Raw genomic sequence first — 22,886 nt, forward strand, 5'->3', positions numbered from 1 at the left:
CGACGGACCTCTTCCATACGGTCGTGGCGGACGGTGACGATGCCTGCGCCGTGTGGACCAGCTGAATGGGCTCTTCACCGACAACCAGCTCCAGCGTCGCGTTTTTTTGCAGCAAGAGATTTTTGGGTGTCACCAGGACAGCACCTCCGTCGACGACTATTGTCGCCGCCTGAAGACTCTCGCTGACGAACTCCGCGATATTGGCGCGAAGATCGATGATGACCTTCTCCTCAGCACGCTCACCGCCGGGCTCAACGAGGACTTCGGCAACGCCGCAGCGAACCTTAGCCTCATCCCCAACCCGTGCTTCGCCAAGTTCGTTGCGTACCTCCGCTTGGAGGAGCGGCGAATGAAGCACGTGAAGGCGCGGGCCATCCACACCGCTCTCACTGCCGGCACCACCCACGGCGCCTCCAACCGCCCCGGTCGCCCCCCCCGCTACGCCACCAGGCGCCACCGCCGTACCCAGCCACCCAGCAGCTGGGGCTGCTCCCGCTGCCCTATGGGCCGCCTGCCCCTCCCGCTCCTCCCGCCGAACGGCGTCACGTGGGCCGACTTGGTGAGGGCCGCTGTGGCGGTCAGCAGCAGCAGTCGTAGGGCGCCGGCCAGCCCCGTCAGCAGCGGCAGCAACAGTAGTTCCAGGTGCCCCCTCCGTGGGCCTCCGGCTACAACCCGTGGACCGGTGTCGTTCATGCCTACACCATTCCGGTTCCACGGGCTCATGCACCGACCCTTCCCGTGCCGCGCCCGCTGGCGCATCAGGCGTACTACGCGGCTCCGCAGCCGTACGGAGGATACCTACTACCGCAGCTGAGCGGCGCCTACGGTCTCCCTGCACCCCCCCCCCCCCCCCCCGCCGCCCTCGCCGGCCCTGCCGTTGGCGCCTTGGGATCCGGTGCTCCTCGCCGCGCTGCACGACGCGCCTACGCCGAACAACTACACTGGAGGCGGTGATTGGTACATGGACACCGGGGCTACGGCTCACATGTTTGCTCATCCTGGTAATCTTGCCTCCTTCACTCCCGTCACCATCGACCGCCGCATCATTGTCAGCGACGGTTCCACCCTCCCTATCACACATGTCGGGCACACTTCTTTTCCTTCTAATTCCATGCATGCCTATTACTTTGTCTAACATACTTGTGCCACCTCATCTTATTAAGAACATTATTTCCGTTCGTTGCTTAACTCGTGAAAATCCTGTTACTGTTGAATTTGACGGGCTTGGTTTTTGTGTCAAGGACGCTCGAACCAGGTACTTCACCGATGTGACGGTCTCGACGAGCTCTATTCGGTGCATCCGCCGTCCACCTCCACCAATGCACCGGTTGCTCTCTCCGCCGGCGTCGATCTCTGGCACGGTCGGGGTCATCCCAACCCCGTCACACTTCGTCACACATGTCATGCCTGTCGTGTCGGCAAACATGTCATGCCTGTCACACAGTTTCAGTTTCAGTTGTAATAAGATAGAGGGTCACACATGTCATGCCTGTCATGTCGGCAAACATGTTCCCCTCCCGTTTAATAACTCCACCACCATAGCTTCTTTTCCTTTTCAGTTGATTCATGGCGATGTGTGGACCTCTCCGGTTATCCTTGATGATTATTTTCATTATGTGTGGACGTTTCCTTTACGACAAAAGTCAGATGCACTCTCCACTTTGACAGCTTTTTACTCCTATGTCAGCACGCAATTTGGGCGCCCATCCTTGCTCTTTAGACTGACAATGGACAAGAGTTCGACAACCTTGCTTTCCGCACTTTTCTGTCGCACCATGGCATAGTTTTTCGTCTCACCTGCCCGTATACTTCACAGCAGAACAGTCGAGCCGAACGCGTCCTTCGCACTCTGAAGGACTGCGTTCGCACGCTCCTGTTCCATGCTAATGTGCCGCCTCGTTTCTGGCCGGACGCACTCGCCACTGCTTCACTTCTCCTTAACCTTCGCCCTTGCCGCCCACGGTGGAACTATGCAGTTCACCATCTTCTCTTCGGTACGCCCCCATCTTTTGATGGCTTGCGTATTTTCGAGTGCCTTTGCTATCCTAGCACTGCCGACTCCGCTCCTTACAAACTCGCACCTCGTTCTGTCGCTTGCGTCTTCATCGGCTACCCCTCCAACTCTAAGGGTTATCGGTGCTACGATCCCGTCTCCCACCGTGTGTTCACTTCCCGGCACGTTTACTTTGATGAGCATGTGTTTCCGTTTCAACAGGTACCCCCCGCTGTTCCTCCCACCACCGGTGACACAGGATCCTCAACGCCGCTCCCAGGGCGCTCGCGCGCCTCTCTTGGCCCGCCCCTGGCTTTGAGCCCCCCCCCGCATGCGGCGCCTCCTACAGCCCCGACGTTGGCGCCCGTGGCCCCCCGGTGCCTGTAGCCGGTCCGGTCACCCGCACCTGTACAGGCATTTTTCGCCTGAGCTCGCGCTACGCCACGGATGACTACGTCCATGCGGCGTCCACCTCTGAGTCGTCGCCGTTGCTTTCCTCCGTTCGAGCCGCTCTTCGTGACCCGCTCTGGATGGTTGCGATGCAAGAGGAGTTTGATGCCTTGTTGCGCAACCGGATGTGGCAGCTTGTTCCCCGTCCCCGGCACGCCAACGTGATTACCGGGAAGTGGGTCTTCAAACACAAGCTCCATCCTGATGGTACCCTTGATCGCTATAAAGCGCGCTGGATCGTTCGTGGCTTCCGACAGCGTGCTGGCATCGACTTCACCGACACCTTCCCTCCAGTCATAAAGCCCGGCACGATACGCACGGTTCTTCACCTTGCGGTCTCCCGTGCTTGGCCGGTGCGCCAGATGGATGTCTCCAACGCCTTCCTCCATGGTCACCTCGAGGAGCAGGTCTTCTGCCAGTAGCCCACCGGGTTTGTTGACCCGGCGCTTCCCGACCACGTGTGCCTGCTCTCGCGGTCCTTGTACGGACTTAAGCAGGCTCCGCGCGCTTGGTACCAGCGCATTACGGCGTTTCTTCACCAGCTTGGGTTCCGCTCTACCTGCTCGGACGCCTCACTCTTCGTCTATCATCAGGGCGCTGACACGGCCTACTTGCTACTCTATGTAGACGACATCATCCTGACGGCATGTACTACTGGTCTCCTCAGTCAGCTCACGGCTCGTCTTCGCGCTGAGTTCGCCATCAAGGACTTGGGTCCTTTGCACTACTTCCTCGGTGTCGAGGTGGTGCGCCGTTCGGATGGTTTCTTCCTTCATGAGCGAAAGTATGCTCATGAGCTCCTGGAGCGCACCAGCATGCTTAACTGCAAGCTAGCCGCCACGCCTGTTGATACGAAGCCAAGCTTTCTGCCACGGATGGTTCTCCTCCTTCAGATGCTTCTTTCTATCGGTCTATCATTGGTGCTCTTCAGTACCTCACTCTGACTCGACCGGAGATCCAGTATGCCGTACAGCAGGTGTGTCTTCATATGCATGCCCCCCGAGATGTTCACTAGGCTGCCGTCAAGCGGATTCTCCGCTATGTCTGTGGTACTATGGACCATGGCGTCACGCTTCACACCTCCGCCGACACCGCCCTCACCGCCTACTCCGATGCAGACTGGGCGGGCTGCCCTGACACTCGTCGCTCCACCTCAGGCTATTGTGTCTACCTTGGACCCTCACTTATCTCGTGGTCGTCCAAGCGGCAGCCTACGGTCTCTCGTTCCAGTGCTGAGGCTGAGTATTGTGCGGCAGCTAACGCCGTCGCCGAGTGTTCGTGGCTTCGCCAGCTGCTTCAGGAGCTCTCTTGCCCCGTTGACCGTGCCACAATGGTCTACTGTGACAACGTCTCGGCGGTCTACCTCTTCGCCAACCCGTTGCATCATCGTTGGACCAAGCATATTGAGTTGGATATTCATTTTGTTCGGGAACAGGTGGCCCTTGGCCATATTCGTGTTTTACACGTCCCTACTTCCCAACAATTTGCAGATATCATGACCAAGGGCTTGCCTACGGCGTCATTTGAGGAGTTCCGGTCCAGTCTTTGCGTCAGTCGCGGTGCTGCTTCGACTGCGGGGGGTGTTGAGTATATGTGTTATGTGCATATTGTGTATTGGGCCCGCCTCCTAGTTCCTTGTATAGTTGAGGTCCGTAACCCACCTTTGTACATCATATATACGTGCCTATGCACGAGTGCAATACATCGTGCAATTCCCACAACATACACCGCCTGCACGTGCTCGCCTCCCCCGTCTTTGCTCCTCGTCACAGCCTAGCTGTTATTCCTTTTCCGAGCGCTCCGTCTCTTCGTCGACCAAGCAAGCAGCAGCACCAGCGGTGCAGCTAGCTAGCTAGTATGCTGGTGTGTCTAGCTAGCTAGTACGCCGATGTTGTGGCTAGCCGGTGCACTTGCAGCTCAGGAAGACGGCGAGGATCAAGAGTAGCAATAGCGCACGCGACAAGCAGCAGCGGGAACGCGATGGCAAGCAGCAGTAGCGATCGGCGGCTGCAGTTGACCACCAATGGATTTGGGCGTGTTAAAGATATATTATGGCGGCTGTTATTGATATATTATGGCGGCTGTTATGGCACATGGCTTGGGTTACACGCCCTGGTAGATATAGGATCCTTTATTGTTATGTTGTTACTATGTCTTTATCTTCCTCCTCTAACATCACTCTCTCTGGTAGGAGTCCTACTAAATGCATCTTGTAACTCTCATGACCAGATCAATATAAACTCATGCGAGCTTCTCTATTGGGAGTTGAGACGCTTTATCCATCTTGACTTGGTATCAGAGCCTCCTTCTTCCATCACATCTAGCAAACCCCTCACCACGGCAGCGTTCAACTTCCACCTTGAGCCACCATGCATGTCCTCCTCCACCCAAGTCTCTTCCCTTGGCCTCAATTGCACCACATCCAAGCCTCTCAACCGAACCAACTATGTCCTCTGGAAAGCCCAAGCTCGCTCCCAAATCATGAGAGCTGGGCTATATGGGTACATCGATCAATCCACACCCAGATCCACCAAGACCATCGTGACCAAGAACTCCGATGGAAAAGAAGAGACCGTTCCCAATCCCGCCTACAACTCCTGGCTCGTCCAGGACCAGCAGATCATGGCCTATCTCCTCCGGAACCTCTCCAAGGAAGTTCTCGTTCAGGTTGCATCCCTAGAAAAATCCCACGCGATCTGGTCAGCACTCGCTAACATGTTCGCCGCCCAATCCCGCTCCCGCGCCAACAATTGCCGCATTGCCCTCTCAAACGCCCAAAAAGGCTCACAGAGTGCAACAACTTTATTATTGCCTCTAGGGCATATTTCCTTCAAAACCATATGCTACTTGATCCTTTGAATGAACAAACCGAATCTACAACTCCTTATTAGCACCTCTTTCCCTCACAAAATGATAGTCAATCTCTATGTGTTTGGTTCTTGCATGAAAGATAGGATTAGCAGATAGGTATGTAGCACCAAGGTTGTCACACCAAAGACATGGGGTTGGTGTGTGACATATGCCAAGTTCCTTAAGAATGGACTTCACCCATATAATCTTTGCTGTTGCATTTGCCAATGCTTTGTATTCTGCCTCAGTATTTGACCTGGAAACCGTGGCCTGTTTCTTTGCACACCATGAGATCAAATTAGGTCCAAAGAAGACTGCAAAGCCACCTGTTGATCTTCTATCATCTATGCAACCTGCCCAGTCAGAGTCAGAAAACACACTAACAAGTGTGGATGATGACTTGCTAAATATTAGGCCAATACTCAAAGTATTTTTCACATATCTCAGTATACGTTTGGCAGCAGTCCAATGAGGCGTAGTTGTTCGTCCGAGTTAATTGTTGGCGCGGGAGCGGGATTGGGCGTCAAACATGTTGTACCTATACGTGCCTATACGTCGAACGAACAACTATGCCGTGTGCAATATCTTTGGGAACTTGGGTGCATCCATCCATAATAGTAACTTGAAACAAGTGATGGAGTCAAAGAAAAATGTCCATATTGTCGACCTATACATTGCCTTCACTAATATTGTGCATCATGGATCAGGTATGTGTGAACATGCATACACAACACAAGTGTCGTATTATTTTAAAATTTGTAATCTAATTAGAGGAGATTTGGTGGTGTGTTTGAATTACTTCATATGAACATTTTTATTTGATGTACATTATATAGGTAAGGGCTTAAAGCTATCCAAACAATTTAAGCGCAAGTTGTCCCCGTGCTGCGAGAGCTTGGATGCAAAGGGCTACTCCTGACAGCAAGGCGAGTCGTCATCAGAGCTTTTTTACACTGTGTGCGACAAGTCTAGTAAATTTTTCTACTGAGACGACATGCACCCGACCCATGCAGGGTGGGAGGCAGTGATGAAGCAGCTTGAAAAGCCTTTGAAAGAATTTATAGATCAAGACTAGCTTAGGCTCCATATGATCCAGACTAGCAATTCATGGTGCCTATATACGTTATGATTGTTTTTTTTTCTTTGGATGGTTTCAAGTACTTCAGAAGCTATATCATTTCTGGATCCTCAAAATGTATGTTATATATTCATCTCCGAGATATATTTAAAAAGGAAAATACAGAGCATATGCACTTGATTTCATAAAAATTGTTGCTGGCCGCGTACATCTTAAGTGTATGTTTGAGATTTCTTTGAAATAGAGATAAAAGTGGACCGAAATGCCTCATCCCATGATTGGCGCTCCTGGCCGCGAAGCGACTCGACGGCGGACACCAGCCGGGATCACTACCACCGCTCCACCGACCGACCTACACCAGAGATACCAAGGGAAAGAGAGAGAGAGAGAGAGAGAGAGAGAGAGAGAGAGAGAGAGAGAGAGAGAAGGAAAAGGATGGAAGCGACGATCCGCTCGTGGGCAGGCGAGGTGAGGAAAGGCTTGGAGACATCAGGAAGATATACACTATAACAGATTTTTAATATATGTTTGTGATGTCTACTTTTTTTCATACACGTTGTACATTTTGGTATATAGCTCGAAGAGTTTTGATACACATTTAATATTTTCCAAATAAATGATTAACATACTTTTATTATATGTGTTGTTTTTTATATTTGTTCCAAAACATTTTTTAACATGAGTTAAAAAATTTAATCTCACAAACAATTTTTTTAATGTTATCAACATTTTTTTAATTGAAGTTAACATTTGTTTTACTGCATTAACCTTTTTTTAATTTCGATCGTTTTTAAAAATTGATAGCTTTAAATTTTGGAATTTTTGTATTTAGAATATTTTTAAAAATATAAATAAATAAAGAACGGACAAATGGAAATTGAAAGAAACGGTAGACTCGCTACTAGGCCAGACCACTATATCCATCCTTTATGCGATGCTGCCTTCCAACCTTGCATTAAGCCAGACACACCCTCCCACCCCATATCCATGCTGACATGTTTTCTTTGAAATGGCATGCATTGGCACAGAAATTCACAACAAAATTGTGCCTTTCTGTTGAGCATGGCCCATGCCACATATATGTGTCAGCAAGCAGACCTATCTTACCTGACGGAGCGGCACTCAAGTCTTCACAAGTGTGATTTTATGTTCTTGAACCCGGTTTTTCTAGAAAGAGGCAGGTGGGTGCGGGTATACAAATTTTTTTTGTTAGCTAAGTGTGCGATGAGTGTTAATCAAGTCATTTAAGAACTGCCTTATCATTGTTTATCACGCGAGAGTATATGCCGTAAATAATGTGATCGTTCAATTTCCATGCTTTGTCTACCCTTCTTAAAGGAGAAGAAAAAGATGAACCGAAAACTTCATGCAATGAGTAGCTCAATCTCAATTACATGAGGAACAATAGAAATCTCATGACCATGATGTCCAACTTATAAATACTCCCGTTCAAGTCTAGCCTGTTCAAGACTTGCTCGCAAATGCCAAATCAACGAACCAAGAACTCTGGAATATTGGAGAAAAACAAGAGATGAGGAGCTATCCGAGCAATTCAAGCGCAAGATAGGGTGCATCCATCCATAATAGTAACTTGAAACAAGTGGGAGTCAAAGAAAAATGTCCACATTGTCGATCTATACACTGCCTTCACTAATATTGTGGACCATGGATCATGATGACCTCGAAAAGCCTTTGAAAGACTAGCTTAGGCTCCATATGATCCAGACTAGCAATTCATAGAGCCATTCATACATGGTGCGTGTATATCTTATGATTGTTTCTTTTTTTTTCTTTGGATGGTTTCAAGCACTTTCGAGGCTATATCATTTCTGGATCCTCAAAATGTATGTTATATATTCATTTTCGAGATATATTTACACCTTGTTATGTGAAAATTATCTTAGAAGTAGTAATGTCTTTCATCTGCCACTTATGTGCGCACAAAGATGTGGTTTAGCTTTTCGGAAATTCTGCTAAAATACAGAATAATACTTGGAACTTCAAACCAATTGGCCTCGTTGGGTTTCCTCAAAAAATAGTGAGCATATCTGTTCACCTCGACGGCGCCGGGCAAAGTAGCCTCCTGCTGCCTCCTACCGAAGTCACTGTAGGAGACCGGCGGGGTGCCACCGTGTTGTGGCGGGGAGAGTCTCCCTGGCCAGCCTCCACTGAATCCACCTCGATTTTGACACACGTTGACTGCTATGTATATTTCCTTGTGAATGTGGAAGTGGAATTGGACAAATTTCAGAGTTTCACTCATACCTACCTTTATCCATCTCAACCGCTATTGGTGTTTTTTTCTATCTCCTGCATTATTGAGAACGAGGGAATATCAAATCCAGCAGAAAATGTTAGTGTGTCAGTTCATGAATTCTTCCATTTCGTTGCTGAGAATGACTTCTGTGAAATTAAAAGCTGGCAACATAAGCTTCACCCTTTCTAAAGTAAAAGCACTGATATTACTAAATTATGACACAGGAGAAACACAACACCACTAAACACCTATATCTAACAAGAAGGAAGGCCATATCTGACAAATAGAATGGCCAGCCAAAAGAAAAAGAAAAAAGGTAAGGGAAACAAGCTAGCTATACCCTATCCACCACTAGTTGTTCTTGGGCGGGTGGTTCCGTGGTCTACGGTAATCAGCGGTGAAGGGTATGTGGCCATCGAAGTAAGCCCCTGGATGAAGTTTCCTACCCCTAAAATAACAGTCCATACTCAAATCCTTCCCTCCTCCATGCCCACATTGTCCAACAGGATGTTTTGCACCTGAGCTTGCTGTGCTTCTATCATCCGTCTTCTCCATGGCTGCATCTCCAAGAACCATCTTTCCTCTTGTCAGTGCATTGCTTCTGGTTCCCTCATCTGTTATGGTTCTGTCAACGGTGGGCTCCTGCATATCAAGACTAACTTTAGTTAGACATTATCCCCGGCGGATAGTGCATTTCATCGAAATACCTACAAGTTTTTGACAACCCCTTGCAGTACTTACCAGCCTGGTTTCCGGTCCTCTCTCGCTGTCAGTTGCCGTCGGCAACTCTGAGAACAAAGAGTAAGCATGTCAGAGTTTTGTTCAAAATCACAGAAGAGCATGCCTGTGCCAGTGTGAACTATAAGAAAGAAAAGAGCAGTCGAATGAAAGGCCATATAGCTCTGGCATGAACACTCAGGAGCATCGGTGTATACCTCTGTGCGCAATGGCGACGAAGGGCTCAAGGGTGGCCGATAGGACGGCCACCCCAAGCAAGAAGCTTACGCAGTTCAACGGCTGCATAACTAACCGTGGCCCTGTTCGTCGAGTATGTCGGTCGTGCAACTAACGAACAGGAAAGGGAAGGAGAAAAGCAGGACACTGAGAGGGCGGATTTATAGTGACATTCGACACCTCATTGGTCAAAGCCCGACCTTGTGGCACGTATCTCCCGCGCATGGAATGCCGCATCTGTACTTGCAGGCCATATAGTACTCTGATCCCTCGGCATTTTCTTATTGGCTTGAGTATATTCACGTCCTTGGGAGTGCTCAAAGTTTGTCCCTTGTCGTTTGGCAAGCAGTAGTTTCCGATGATCTCTTGTGAACTGTGAATTAAAACTGCTCCAAGGATCTGCCATTGCTTGCGGCTGAAGATTTTGGGTGCATTGGGCATTCTGCCCGCGTGGATGCATGCAACAAGCAAAGTGTAGTGGCCAACTAGAAAGGATTTCGGTGACCAAGGCCAGAACCTAGGGCTTCGACCTCTCCTCCATTTGATCTAAAGTAATGGTTCTGGTTCTCAACACGTACTCCCAGACGATGTTTACTTATCAGACTCCCAGACGATGTTTACACATCAGACTCCCAGACGATGACCGCAAACAACCGGTGGCGGGCGCGAATCAGACGGGCGCGCACGCAAGATCGCACACACACCTGTGTTACACCACCGCCGTTGTCGGTGCCATTGAATTTCAGGAGCTTAGGAGTGAACGCTCGTCGGCGGCAAAACCATTCGCAGTCGGCTGAATTTGGTCAGTTTTCAGAGGTGGAGAAGCACATGATTCGACTTTCGAGCGTCAACTGTTGCAGACTTGCAGTTGGATGGGTTTGGTCGGTACTCGGTACACTGATTCGGCTTTCGAGCGTGGACTAACTTGACGGTTCCTCTTTTCAGCTGCTGATGGCTCTTAAAGCACGAGCGAGATGCCGAATGAGAGCTTTGGTACTGGTGCTTTGGGGAACAGGCACTGGCCCCGGAATGCGTTCTTGGAGACGGTCAACTCGGTCTCCTGGGACTTCAGGCTGTGCCAGCTGTGCTCGTGTACGTCCTCGCGATTCACACTTGGCCGAGAGGTTCATGGAACCGAAGTTCTTTCCGTTTGCCTATTCGCTGAACCTACCAAAAATAGGTATACGTACATTCGAATTTGTTGTGGAGAAGCAGCAGTCAGGCGACTTCAGAACGCACACGTACGCCAGCAGCAAAAGGCAGCTCTTGCGTTTACCATGCGAGCTGCTAGCACGTGCAACGCCGCGTCGGGCTCCGGCGACGGCATCATTTGCGCGCACTGGGAGCGGCCGGAGCACGAGGGCGCGACCTCCGAGCCGAGCGGGCAGGCGGGCCCGTCGCTTCTCGCTTTTCTTTCTCGGCGCGTCCCTGGTTCTGGACGGATGCAGCAGGGACACATTTTCTTCCTTGCAGGGGCAGCAAAGCGGCTCGAACCGAGAGCTGATGTAGTACCAGCGAGTACTCTACCTTTTCACAACTTCCGTGGATCAACTTTTCCATCGTCCTAACTGTTGTTGTGGGCTGCTTTGTGGTGGATCTGGATGGATGCGCTGCCAGCGCTAACGTACGGCAAGCCAATCTAATAGGTGTAGGTTTTCTTTATTTAGGCCACGCCCAATGCAGGGGGTGCTTTGCCTTAGACGCCTCTGTGAGAACAAAGGGTACTACACATGATCACATAGCATTTCTGTGGGAGTCTTTATTTCCAATGTTAAGTAGGAGTACTACCTTCTCTCGGGTTTACAAGGCTCGGACACATTTTTTGACACTCATTTTCACCATCAAGTTAACTAACAAAATATTAAAATGTAAGACATTTTTGGCTCTAAATTTAGACCAAAAAAGGTCTTATATTTTGATACAGATGGATCATTTACTTTGTCTTGGAAAAATGTTGTCAATGATATTATCTTTCAGTCTCAACTCATTGTGTTGTACTCCCTCTGTTTCTAAATATAAGTCTGTGTAGACATTTCACTATGGACTACATACATAGCAAAATGAGTGAATCTACACTCTAAAATCATCTATATACATCTGTATGTGGTTCATAATGAAATCTTTACAAAAACTTATATTCAGGAACGGAGGGAGTACAACACGTGGTTAAAGTTGGCAAATTCGAATCGTTCCTGCAGCTGGAATTAATGTCCTTCAAATCAAAGGACAAAGCTTATGAGATGCACAACACCTATGCCATTAAGGTTAGGTTCAGTATTAGAAACAGCCAGACAAAGCACCAATCAGATAAATTGCAATAACCGAGGACATTGAGAACCGAGTCAAAGGACACTACGATGACGGGTTGCGATGCTTGCTTGTGATCAGTTGAGTGTCAGCAAAGAGGAGATTCGGACAGCGCAAAAGGTTGTATCGATCACAATCATTATCTTGTTAGTCCAAATAAATTGCATATAAGCTTGAGGTCCCAAAGATGTGTTAGAGAAGTGGACAGGAAGCTAATTGGCCAGATACACGAAGTCGGGATGGTGCCAGATGTATTCATGGAGTTTCACGGAGGAGTCGAGAAAGTGTCATTCTCAAGGATGGATTGCAATAATGAGATCGATTGCAAACGCAATAAGTATTCAGAATCCAGTGATGCGCAAACAGTTAGAATACTTGAGTAATAAGCATACAGAGGATTTCTATATATTTTTATGCCATTCAGATAGACGAGGAAGGTGGTCAAATAGCTCATTTCTTTTGGGCATATGTTAGTCTATCATGGATCATGCATGCTTTGGTGATTTTATATCATTTGACACCACATTTGAGACTAGTAAGAGTGAAATAGCCTTTGCTCCGCTCCTTGGAACCAACCATCACAGGTAGACAATAACTTTTGGGTATGCTCTATTATTTAATGAGACAACTAAATCATTCATTTGGCTCTTTGAGACCTTTATAATGGCAATATCAAGCAAGCGTTCAAGCACAAGTTTACTAATCAAGACGCGACCATGGCATCAATAATTGCTTATGTATTCTAAAATACAAGCCATCGTCTTTGTTTGTGGCACATTATTTATGTTAATGCTGCTAAATTTCTCGAGCATATAATTCATAAGCATCCTGAGAAGTTACCACCTGATTTTAAAAGATGTGTGTAGAAAGACATATCCTAGTTTCATGTAAAAAAAAAAGAAGCGGCTTGAACTTTCAGGACAACAAATAGATGGAAAATTTATATGGCTTGGGGAAAAGGTGGATGCTATCTAATGTGCCTCTTTTAAAGTCGATATGACCTCGACTAAAAGGAGCTAAGGTACGAATAATCTCTTGAAGAAAATATTTCGTATGAAAATCGGTCTTTCATAACTCCTTGTAGAATGTGAGAAGGTTTATGTTAGTCTTCGTAAAAATGAGTTGGTAAAGATTTTAATTCACATGTAAAGAAACGGATTTATTACATCCCAAATTTCCCTTTGTTGAAGACCACAGATGAATCATATACAAGTAGGGTGTACTCAGAGTTTGAGAAACAATTTAAAAGAAATTTGTCACTGTATTGTAAATTGATACAAATTGAGTGCTCAGTATTGACATATGACCACTACATGTTTTCCAGAAAATACGAATTCATATGTATGTATACAGGTTTTAAATTGCAAATATGGTTTCGTAAAATATGGCTTCCATATGTTATAACTATATTGTGCGAGCATGTCTTCAAAGTCTTCAATACGAATGATGTTTTCATTTTGCCATCGCAATATACACTAAACAGAAGGACGAAATATGCAAAAAGAGAATTTTATATTAAGAAACAATTGAAACTGCATGTTACACATATCTCATTCTCATGAAAGATGGCATCCGCTACAATGAAGTGATCACTATCAAAAGAACTTATGAATGATTTGGAGAAATTCATTGAAGTTGGACTTGGAAGCACATAATCATCTAAGCGAAGATGCAAGAAAATTTGGTTTACGTTTCCTCGGGCGATAAAAGGCGCCAACGGTAAACAACCATGGTCAAAGGTTGCCATACACATCATTTTCCAAGGTTGACATTACAGGATTAGCATATCCCCCGTGTATATAGATAGTTTGCCATTTGCCTTTTTATCACCCAAGGACTCGAAACGATATTGTACCTTTTAAATTGGCTGTAGCACATTCAGTCAAAACTAGCAGAACCTCATGGGTTTTTTCTTGCATCTTACATAGAGAATTATCGAATGTACAACTTATCAATGGCCTTTTTTGAAATCATCAAGTTCTTTTGATAACAAACACTTCAATGAATGGATGCCACCCTTCATGAGATACATGCAACATGTGTTTTCAAACTTACCTTCCTACTTGTTTCTCAATATAAATTTTATTTTTGCACATGTTGTCCTTCTCTTCATAATATGTTGTGATGGCAAAATGAAACATTATTGATATTGAAAACTTCGTTTTGACTCCCTCCGTCCCATAATGTAAGACGTTTTTTGATACTAGGACGGAGGGAGTAACAGTTTACAAGACAATGAAAATGGTCTTTTAAAATTCTTCCTCAAATTCTAAATGCACACTCCTTGTATATGTTCAGCTACATTCTTCAGCATAATTTCGGATATTTTTTCACATGAATTAAAATCTTCATCAAACTTAATTTCACAAAGATTAGCGAAAACCCTCTCACATTCTACAGGGAGTTTTGAAAGACTAAGTTTCCCAGAAAATCTTTTCTTGACAACATTATGCATTCCTTTGGTCCTTTTGAGTAGAGGTCATATCAGTTGTGTAAAAGAATCATGATAGGTAGCATCCCATTTTTTTCACAAAACTTATAGGTTTACCATCCGTTGTCCTCAAGATTGTACTCGCACAACAAGTCAAGCCACTTGTTGTTGAAGTAAAACTCTTCGTGCACGCATCTTTAAAATCGGGTACAAACTTCTCATGATGCTTATGATACATGTGCATTAAGATAGATGTGTCACAAATAAAGACGGTGGTTTGTATTTCAGAATATATAAATTGTTGCCCATGCCATGGCCGCATCTTGATTAATGAAAATATGTTTGGATGTTTGCTTGACATTGACAAAAGGTCTCAGGTAGACAAACATAACGTAGCAGACCCAAAAGTTATTGTCTGTTTATGTTGGAACAAAATTTCGTTCTTTATGCAGTGGTTAAATGCCCCAATCGATTTTGTCATCGATAATTGAAACAATGGGCAGTACATACGTCACAAAGAATTTAACACAAATAGTAGAAATGACGGAAGAAGACATCATGTCCAACGGGCTTCTGAGTTTCTATTCACTACCTACTATCTAACAAGGAACCAGCTAAAACTCTTGAAATGTACTACAAATTAGAAGAAGGAAAAAATGACCCATTCACACTAACGCATGCAGGTTGATACAGAAGAAGCCCATTGGAATTGGATAAACTAATTTGGAAAAAGGCGAAGACTAAGTGATGTTGTACAACTACTTCAAAATTCATTTGTTTTTCCCCGAAATAGGATGTTTTGTACCTAAATTTCCTAAAAACTATGATGTCAAGCGATGTTAGCTTCAATTATGATGGCTTACAAATTTCTTGTTCATAATTTCAATCATTTTGCAATTGTCTACAATGATCCTTAAGTCGAACTTTATAGTTTTGACCAAATTATAGAAAGAAGTATCAACATCTACAACACCAAATCAATATCATTAGATACATCATGAAATATATTTTCATACTGTATTTATTTGGTACAGTATAATTTGATATATTTTTATATGAAGATGGTGAAACATTATAAGTTTTGACTTAGGACAAAATATATCTGAGAGAGTAATAACCAGCCACAACAATTAACATGCAAGCTGTTCTTGCATGATTCTCTAGCAAGTATGTGTCCGTCCTAGTTTACATGTCATCCTTGTATTTCGAGTTTTAATTACATTGACAGTGACCCACATTTCATTGGTCAGACTGATGGTCATACTTGAACCTCAAATGTGCAGGCACCATGTAAACTGCGACGGAGGGAGTATACATTGTATTAACAGAGAAACAGGATAGCTAGAACATGAGCGTTGAACTGAACAAAGATGATGATTACATTGAATGATCCAGTGATTCATTTCAAGTTCAAGCTCCATGACAAAGCAATCAAGTGACAGAAATCCATATTTGAAGAGAACTTCTTTCCAGAGGGAAGACACAAATTCCCAGTTTAGTTATCTATCAAATGTTTCTATGAAAAAGAAAAACTAAGACAGTGTAATGATACAACAACTTATGTACAGTGTAACAATGGTGTTGCTTCATACTCCGTGGGAGTAGCATTGTTGATGCGCCAAATGAATGGCTTTGAAAACTCAGGGGATCGGGAATGAATGATCATTTCTTCTCACGAAACAATTCAGTGTGCATAACCCTCACCCAAATCAATACACCTTCCACAGCAAAACTAAAAACACCCAATTGAATAGATTATACAGATGAAATAAATACAGATACTATCAAAACTAACCTTCCACTATTTTCAGCTCCCGGAAGTGGAAGTTACTTTGAAGCAGTCAATATTGCACAATTTAACCGACCTCATCATCCCTCCAAAGCTGTCACACAATGCATTGCAAGAGTCAAGAAGACAAGATAAGGATATGCCCTGTAATAGGAATCCACATTAAACAGTAAAACAAACAGAGTGCATGTAAGAATATACAGACCGGTCAATGCTTTTCCGTGGCTTATCAGATTGATCCACACTAGCCCGTGGTTTGTCAGGATGATCTACACTCTTTCTGCCTTTATCCTTCCTATCTATGCTGCTCCTTGGTTTCTCCCGTCGATCTGTACTCCGCCTGTGATCAGTGCTTGACCTTGATTTGTCCCTCACATCCGTGCTTTTTCTTGAACTCTCCATACTTTCAGATCCTGTTTCAAGATCTGAAGGGCCTGAACTTTCTGGAGAATCATCTTTCAGTGGTGGGGACTTCTCTATGGCTGTGATGAACTTCTTTAGGTGCTTAATGTATTCGGGATAGAGTTCCAAATTACAATGGTTCCCACCTTTGACCCACAAAGGCTCATACTTCACTTTGGATAGTTCCCACAGTGCTCTCCCATGAGAACAGTCAACAACATCATCAGCCGTACCCTGCAGATGAAATAGTTTTAATGCAATAAATAGGTGAGGGAATATTGATGTTGCTATGGAACAGTCATCTCTTCCCGAAACACCATAATAAGAAATTGTTAAATTCCCGTCCAAGGAAAGAGTTGTACTCTTCAAAAGGAAAGGACAGTCACATAGGCACAACAGTACAGCTATGTTGAACTTAATCTATCGCTTTACATGTGATTGTTTTACTAATTACATTATGCCAAATGAATATTCTTAAAACTTATAAGACCAGTGAGTGAACAGGTGAACTGGCTGTTGGACAGGCAAACCAGCAGGTTGACCGATGAACCAGTGAACCAACAGCCTGGCGGCTAGGGTCATCAGTTCGGTTTTTAGAACTGTGCTAGAAGCATCTAACTTGAAACATATTTGAAGAGAATGGAGAAAACAATATAGAGATAATCAAATCTAAAAAGGGCTCGAATCCATCCCCGCGCCACCAAACTGGTACGGGGCCAACTATTGATTTCCTTTTCATAGGAGGAAAGAACACCACCAAAATTAAAATACAAAAGCATTTCATGTCATATGGAGTTTTAAGACCTTTAGGGAATCTTGCTGTCATTAGAATACTCACATGGATTACTAACACGGGGCATTTGACCAATGCAACTTTGTCAATGTTCTGCAAACAAAAATATAGGGATCAGATCAAGGAAAAGATGAAACTGAAAGAAACAAAGTAAAATAATCACCTTATATATGTCAAACCAGTATGTATGTTTCACAGGATACATTACTCTCAAGCCAGACGAAATTGGGCTATGTAGAACCACTGCTCTCAAATGAGGCAAACGAGATGCCAAATCTAAAGTAGGGCCACTGCCAACTGATTGACCATACAGAATGATGTTTTCCTCGGAGGCCCCATAAGTTTCTATGAGACACCTATAAGCGGCCTCTATGTCTGCATAAGTGTTCTGCTCACTTGGCTGCAGAATCAAATAGAAATAAATCAAGTCAGCTATGCAAACCGATGGTAGCTGAACCTCTTAAAACAGAAAGCAAAGGGGAAGAGGAGAGGAAAAGTACTTTCCTAGAAAAAGATTGAGTCTATACCTTCCCAGATGATTGCCCATATCCAGAATAATCATAACTGTAAAAGCGGGAAAGAATATACTTCATTAGTTACTGCGTGAAGCCAAAATGGGTATTAGGATCAGTGAAATATATGTGACACTGCCAGCAGGATCATGACTGGTAAGTATCAACTATCAACAGTATCAAATGGAAGAAAACATACATATCATAAACACAAACACAGAGCTTAAAGCAAGTACAGTAATATATAAGAAATCTCCTTGAAATTTGCATAACATATTGTAGCTGCCACGCATCAAAGCAACAACTGGTCTACTCTATATTATAAGGTCAAGAAAACTAGAGATAGACCCTTTGGAAAGTCAAATATGCAAACAGATGATAGAAAGGACAAAGTGGTATTGGAGCTATAAGACAGATACAAATGGTGCTCAACTGAAAAAAAATGACTACTCAAACAAGATAAGCTGGAGACACGATAGAACAATTGTTCATTGCTCCACACACAAGATTTGAAACTGGGTATGCCTAATATCAACTGGACAACTCAATTAATCTAACCAGTAAACAGCCCATCTGGCAGTCTATCAATTATAAACATAGTAACTGATCAGGAGTGCCCAATTCCCTCATCAAAAGCCTGACCCACTCAAATGAGTAGATGGAACAGAAGCTACCAACAAAAGCTCCTTCGTTTATTCACTACTACCTACACCTACACCGAATCTAAACTTGGAACTGGAAAGAAACGGACAATAGTTCTAATCAAAGTGCCCAAGTGGGAATTCATTATTTTATCAAGATCAAATCAAATAATCCCGGGGGGGGGGGGGGGGGGGGGGGGGGGTCCATTAAACAGAAGAACCAAGAATTAAATTAAATGTGAACTCAATGGCCTCACGTTTTAATAGACTTCGGCAAACAAATCTATAGCTAAAACTTCTGGTCAAACCCAACCAATTTTGCAGGTACAACAGAAACAATAACCATAATAATTATACAAGAATCTAATTATAAGTGAAGTGAAAAAAAAAGGTAAAACCCCCATCTTCATCATTAACAGTATAAGATCCCTACACTAGGAAAAATAAATATCCAAACGGAGCAAACAACAATGATGCAAACCTTTTATTTTTTATTTTTCCTCAGGGCAAGAATCTTAATATTGGTAAAAGAACATATGAATGTGCCAATGAGGCATTCAGATTTTGACCAAAAATGGCGACCAAACTACATTCCGACACAATGGATCTTCAGTCCTTACCAACTGAATTATTGAAGGTATGATCAGAAGATTCACAATTCAACACTAGAATCCAAATGTTTCATTTTACGTGCACAGATACGAGAGTTGTCAAACGACTCTAGCAGTGACAATGACATAAAGTAGACGTTCCCACCACTGACTAGCACAGCACACTAACATCCAAACTTCGCAATCAGTCCTAAATCCTCTAACATTTATTAGAAAAATAATGATCGACTTCAATCAAATCAACAAATTATTGACCAGAGTGGCCTAGTCTTCGGACCACCCAGCCGATAACAACGGCCTCACGGACATTCCCATCCCGTGGGTTCAACAACCTCAATCAAATCACAAAAGTATCTAAAGACTAATACTACTTTCCATGAAGGCGTGGATGCACAACCAACTGCCAGCACGACCTTGAAGATTAAACTTCCATCGACTTTTTACGGAATAACAGAGCCCCAATAAGCAAAACCCAAGCAGTCAAGTTCTACTAAATCCAGTTCCTACCACCGTAATCAAGCAAACTAACGCTAACAGCACCATAATTCATAACGAAATGTTACTAACAGATGGGAGACGTAGTTACCCCATGAGGTTGACGTTGAGGTGCGAGCTGAGCTCGACGAAGAGCTCGTACATCTGGCCCAGGTCGGCCGCGTTGCCGTGGGAGTAGAGCAGCGTGAGGCGCGCCCCGGGCTGGCGCACGTACATGGCCACCACCTCCGAGCCGCGCTTGGTCGGCAGCCGCCGCGCCTCCACGCCGCCCCGCCGGGGCACCCCGCTGAGCTCCACCACCGCGCCGTCCGCGGCGGCCGCGGCCGGCGAGGGCGGGGGCTCGACGCCGTACGACGGCGGGGAGGGCGGGAAGAAGGCGAAGCGCGCCGCCACCGTGGAGGCGACGGCGCCCATCGCCGCGCTCGCCGGGCGCTAGGGCTGGGATTCGGGGAGGCGGAGGCGGGGGCGGCGGAGCCCGAGGAGGAGGAGCGGGGGAGGGTGGAGAGATGCGGGGGCGTGGCGAGTTCGGTATTTTAATGGGGGCGGCTCCGTCTTCGCGGAAGCTGCTGCGATCGGAGGGGAAAAGGGAACGGGGACAGCGGCGGAGGTGGTTTTGTTAAGCTGCGGGTGGGGCCTCCCGGTCGAGTGGTTAGAGTGGCTAATGATCCCAGCCAGATCAAGAGTTATCATTAGGGCTTTGGAAAAAGAAAGTTGTCATTAGGCTCTTGAGTGGTGGATCATGTGTGTTTGTGGCTAATTTGGAAGGGTTTAGGGCACGTAACGAAAATTTGGTCACCATGCGATGTAGCCAAGACGTCCCCGGTGAGTCGACGCATCCCCTCGCCTCCGATCACCGCTCCGACGATCGGGTGGCGTGGACCTTATTTTCTCTCTCGGTGTTTGTTTGTTTTCTTGTGTTTTTCGTTGTTTTCGTTCCTAGAGAGTGGCGGCATGGCGGTGGAGAGGTAGGCGTCTTTTTCAACATCAATGTGGGGCCAGTGGAGGTGCCTTATGGCGGGTCTAGTTGTCGAGATCCTATGAGGCTATGTGTTCCTACTCTATCTTCAACCACGTCAGACAAGTTTGGAGTACGTCCATGGTCGATGTTTAAATGGCTAAGCCTTTGTCTTATCATTGTAATTGAGTTTCTAATGCATTGCGAAAGCCTATCGGTGGCGATTCTAGTATGTGTAGTTTATATTGGTAGCTAAGATCTCATTTGTCATCTATTTGTATTTGGTTGTCATGTATCTAATTATCACATATTGTTTACTTAACTACGTGTCATATGTACGCTTCTCGATCTAGAACAGAAGTGGTCACTATTCATATCAACGACATATATGTTGAACTAGACCATGATGGCGCGCGTTGCCGCGCCCGTTAGTTTTGGTGATAAAATTTGCAGAATTTGCATAGATATATGGAGATATCAAATATAGTAGTTGAATTTCTATATATTTAAATCATATAGTTTCTCAATATTGGTGAAATTACATAGTTAAAATTTAATGATTTCAAATAAAAACCAAAACCCAAGTAATCAAGTAGATTGAAAGAGGGACATTTTTTTTTGAAAGAACAGTACATGTGAATGAATTATTGCATCAAATTAGTAATTTCAAATGCCATGGGACTCTAATAAGTGAACTGTGATTAAATATTACATAGACTCATTTGGTCTCTTTCTGTATTCCTCTATGAGGTAGATTATTCTTGAATTTGGAATTGTTAGTCAAAAGGCTATACATGACCACAAACTCACCATACTCAATGAATACAAAATAAGTTACAATTGGTGAGAACTTAAACAGATGCATGTTCATAGAACTACTTGGCAACTAAGTCAGTGGTCACTGTTACTTGGACCTCATTTTTTATCAAGCTATCACTGTAGTATGCAGTATCATATCATCACGTAGATGAAAACTGAGATTTCAATAAGGTGCCATTAAATGGAGTGTTGATAAGTACTGTAGTAAAAATAGAAAATACGTCAAACCAAAATGACCAAAGATGTAGCGAGAACTCTCTCCAATAGCTATACATGATACACATCCATTTCGAACTTATTAATTTTGACACACACTTAGTGGCACATGATACACATCCATTTCGAACTTATTAATTTGGATACACACTTGGTAACATCACCAAACAACAGCAGTGCCAAGAAAATATATGCATATAATTTAAGGGAAAAGGGTTAATGTATATATTGTAGGACTGATGTAACTTTAAATTATATGAAATTATACCTGAAACCGTAATCTCTATTATGTTAAAACAAGTAGCAGTGGATAGAGAATGCTCTTCTGTGAAAAAATATCAGTACTAAATATATCCTTCAAACATTATTTTCTGGAAACTTCCAACGGAGCATTTAGATATCCAACATTAGCAGCTCTGTTAAATGAATCTTGTGCCCAGGAGACACCAAAACCTCAAACAATATAGCTTCATCTTGCATCTGCAGCGCACATAAATAATTCAAGTGGTCAAATGTTGAAACCATTCGCAAACGACAAATCTACAGATATTAGTTCCTAAGCAGGTCCCTATTTACCACTAATGGAAATGATAATGTTCAATAATTACAAAATTAATACAAGGCGAGCTGTTATAAGCAAATACTGCTAAAAACATCACAAATGGCGATGATGCAGTGCCAGATTTACATGGCAGCCTTTTTGAAAAACCATCTTTTTTTCTCAGTTTGACCAAGATATCCTACTTATTACTCCTCTTGTGGTAGATAGATAACACCTCTTGGTCGAAAAACAGAATGAAATTAGCTAACTCATGGCCATGACTGACTGAGGATCTATATCTATGGTTTCTAACATATATAGCAATTTGACGACAATCCACTTACATCGGGCCATATAATCATCCTATAGACGGGGATGTGGAGAGGGCTGTGTAAAGGAACTCACCACTGGCAGCCTCTCGTCTCTATCGAAAAAGGCTTTCGCCCCGCTTTATAAATAAAACAAACCATCACAGTCAAACGGTACACATAAGTTCACCCACACACACAGTCGCACGGACAAAGAGTACGAATAGGTTCTGCTGAGGGCACAGCTCAACAAGCCCAAAAGAGAAAAACAAAGAAACGACTGCGGGACAACCGCAACCGCAACATCAGAGGGGAGCTAATCTGGCTCGGGCGGTGGCGGAGGGAGCGGCGGCGCCAAGCGGAGGGCCATCGCGCGAAGGTCGGAGATGATGGTGGTGATGGTGTCTCGGTCCTGGTGACGGCTAAGCGGCCGCCAGAGCTGCAAATAACCACATAATTTGAACACAGCATCAATAGCGCGTCG

At 44.7% G+C, this 22,886-nt stretch overlaps 2 protein-coding genes across 3 annotated transcripts; both read right to left on the reverse strand.

The window, feature by feature from the left end:
* Window positions 1-8,180: 8,180 nt before the first annotated feature.
* On the reverse strand, window positions 8,181-9,761 carry LOC141027690 (uncharacterized). Its single transcript, XM_073504907.1, has 3 exons — window positions 9,564-9,761; window positions 9,370-9,416; window positions 8,181-9,270 (listed from the first exon to the last, which is right to left on the reverse strand). The coding sequence occupies exons 1-3, from the start codon at window positions 9,649-9,651 to the stop codon at window positions 8,980-8,982; spliced, it is 426 nt and encodes a 141-aa protein (XP_073361008.1). The 5' UTR covers window positions 9,652-9,761; the 3' UTR covers window positions 8,181-8,979.
* A 5,545-nt stretch (window positions 9,762-15,306) lies between these two features.
* LOC109745060 (uncharacterized) lies at window positions 15,307-20,238 on the reverse strand. Of its 2 annotated transcripts, XM_020304199.4 has the most exons (7): window positions 19,655-20,238; window positions 17,832-17,868; window positions 17,468-17,704; window positions 17,350-17,397; window positions 16,315-16,745; window positions 16,116-16,203; window positions 15,307-15,615 (listed from the first exon to the last, which is right to left on the reverse strand). In XM_020304199.4, exons 1-6 carry the CDS (start codon window positions 19,975-19,977, stop codon window positions 16,128-16,130), a joined length of 1,152 nt encoding a protein of 383 aa, XP_020159788.1. In that variant the 5' UTR covers window positions 19,978-20,238; the 3' UTR covers window positions 15,307-15,615; window positions 16,116-16,127. The 2 variants fall into 2 exon arrangements, with proteins under 2 accessions (XP_020159788.1, XP_073361007.1); XM_073504906.1 differs by lacking the exon at window positions 15,307-15,615 and having other exon boundaries at window positions 15,700-16,203.
* Between the last annotated feature and the right edge of the window lie 2,648 nt (window positions 20,239-22,886).

Source organism: Aegilops tauschii, chromosome 7 (genome assembly GCF_002575655.3).
Source record: "Aegilops tauschii subsp. strangulata cultivar AL8/78 chromosome 7, Aet v6.0, whole genome shotgun sequence".
NCBI lineage: Eukaryota > Viridiplantae > Streptophyta > Magnoliopsida > Poales > Poaceae > Aegilops > Aegilops tauschii.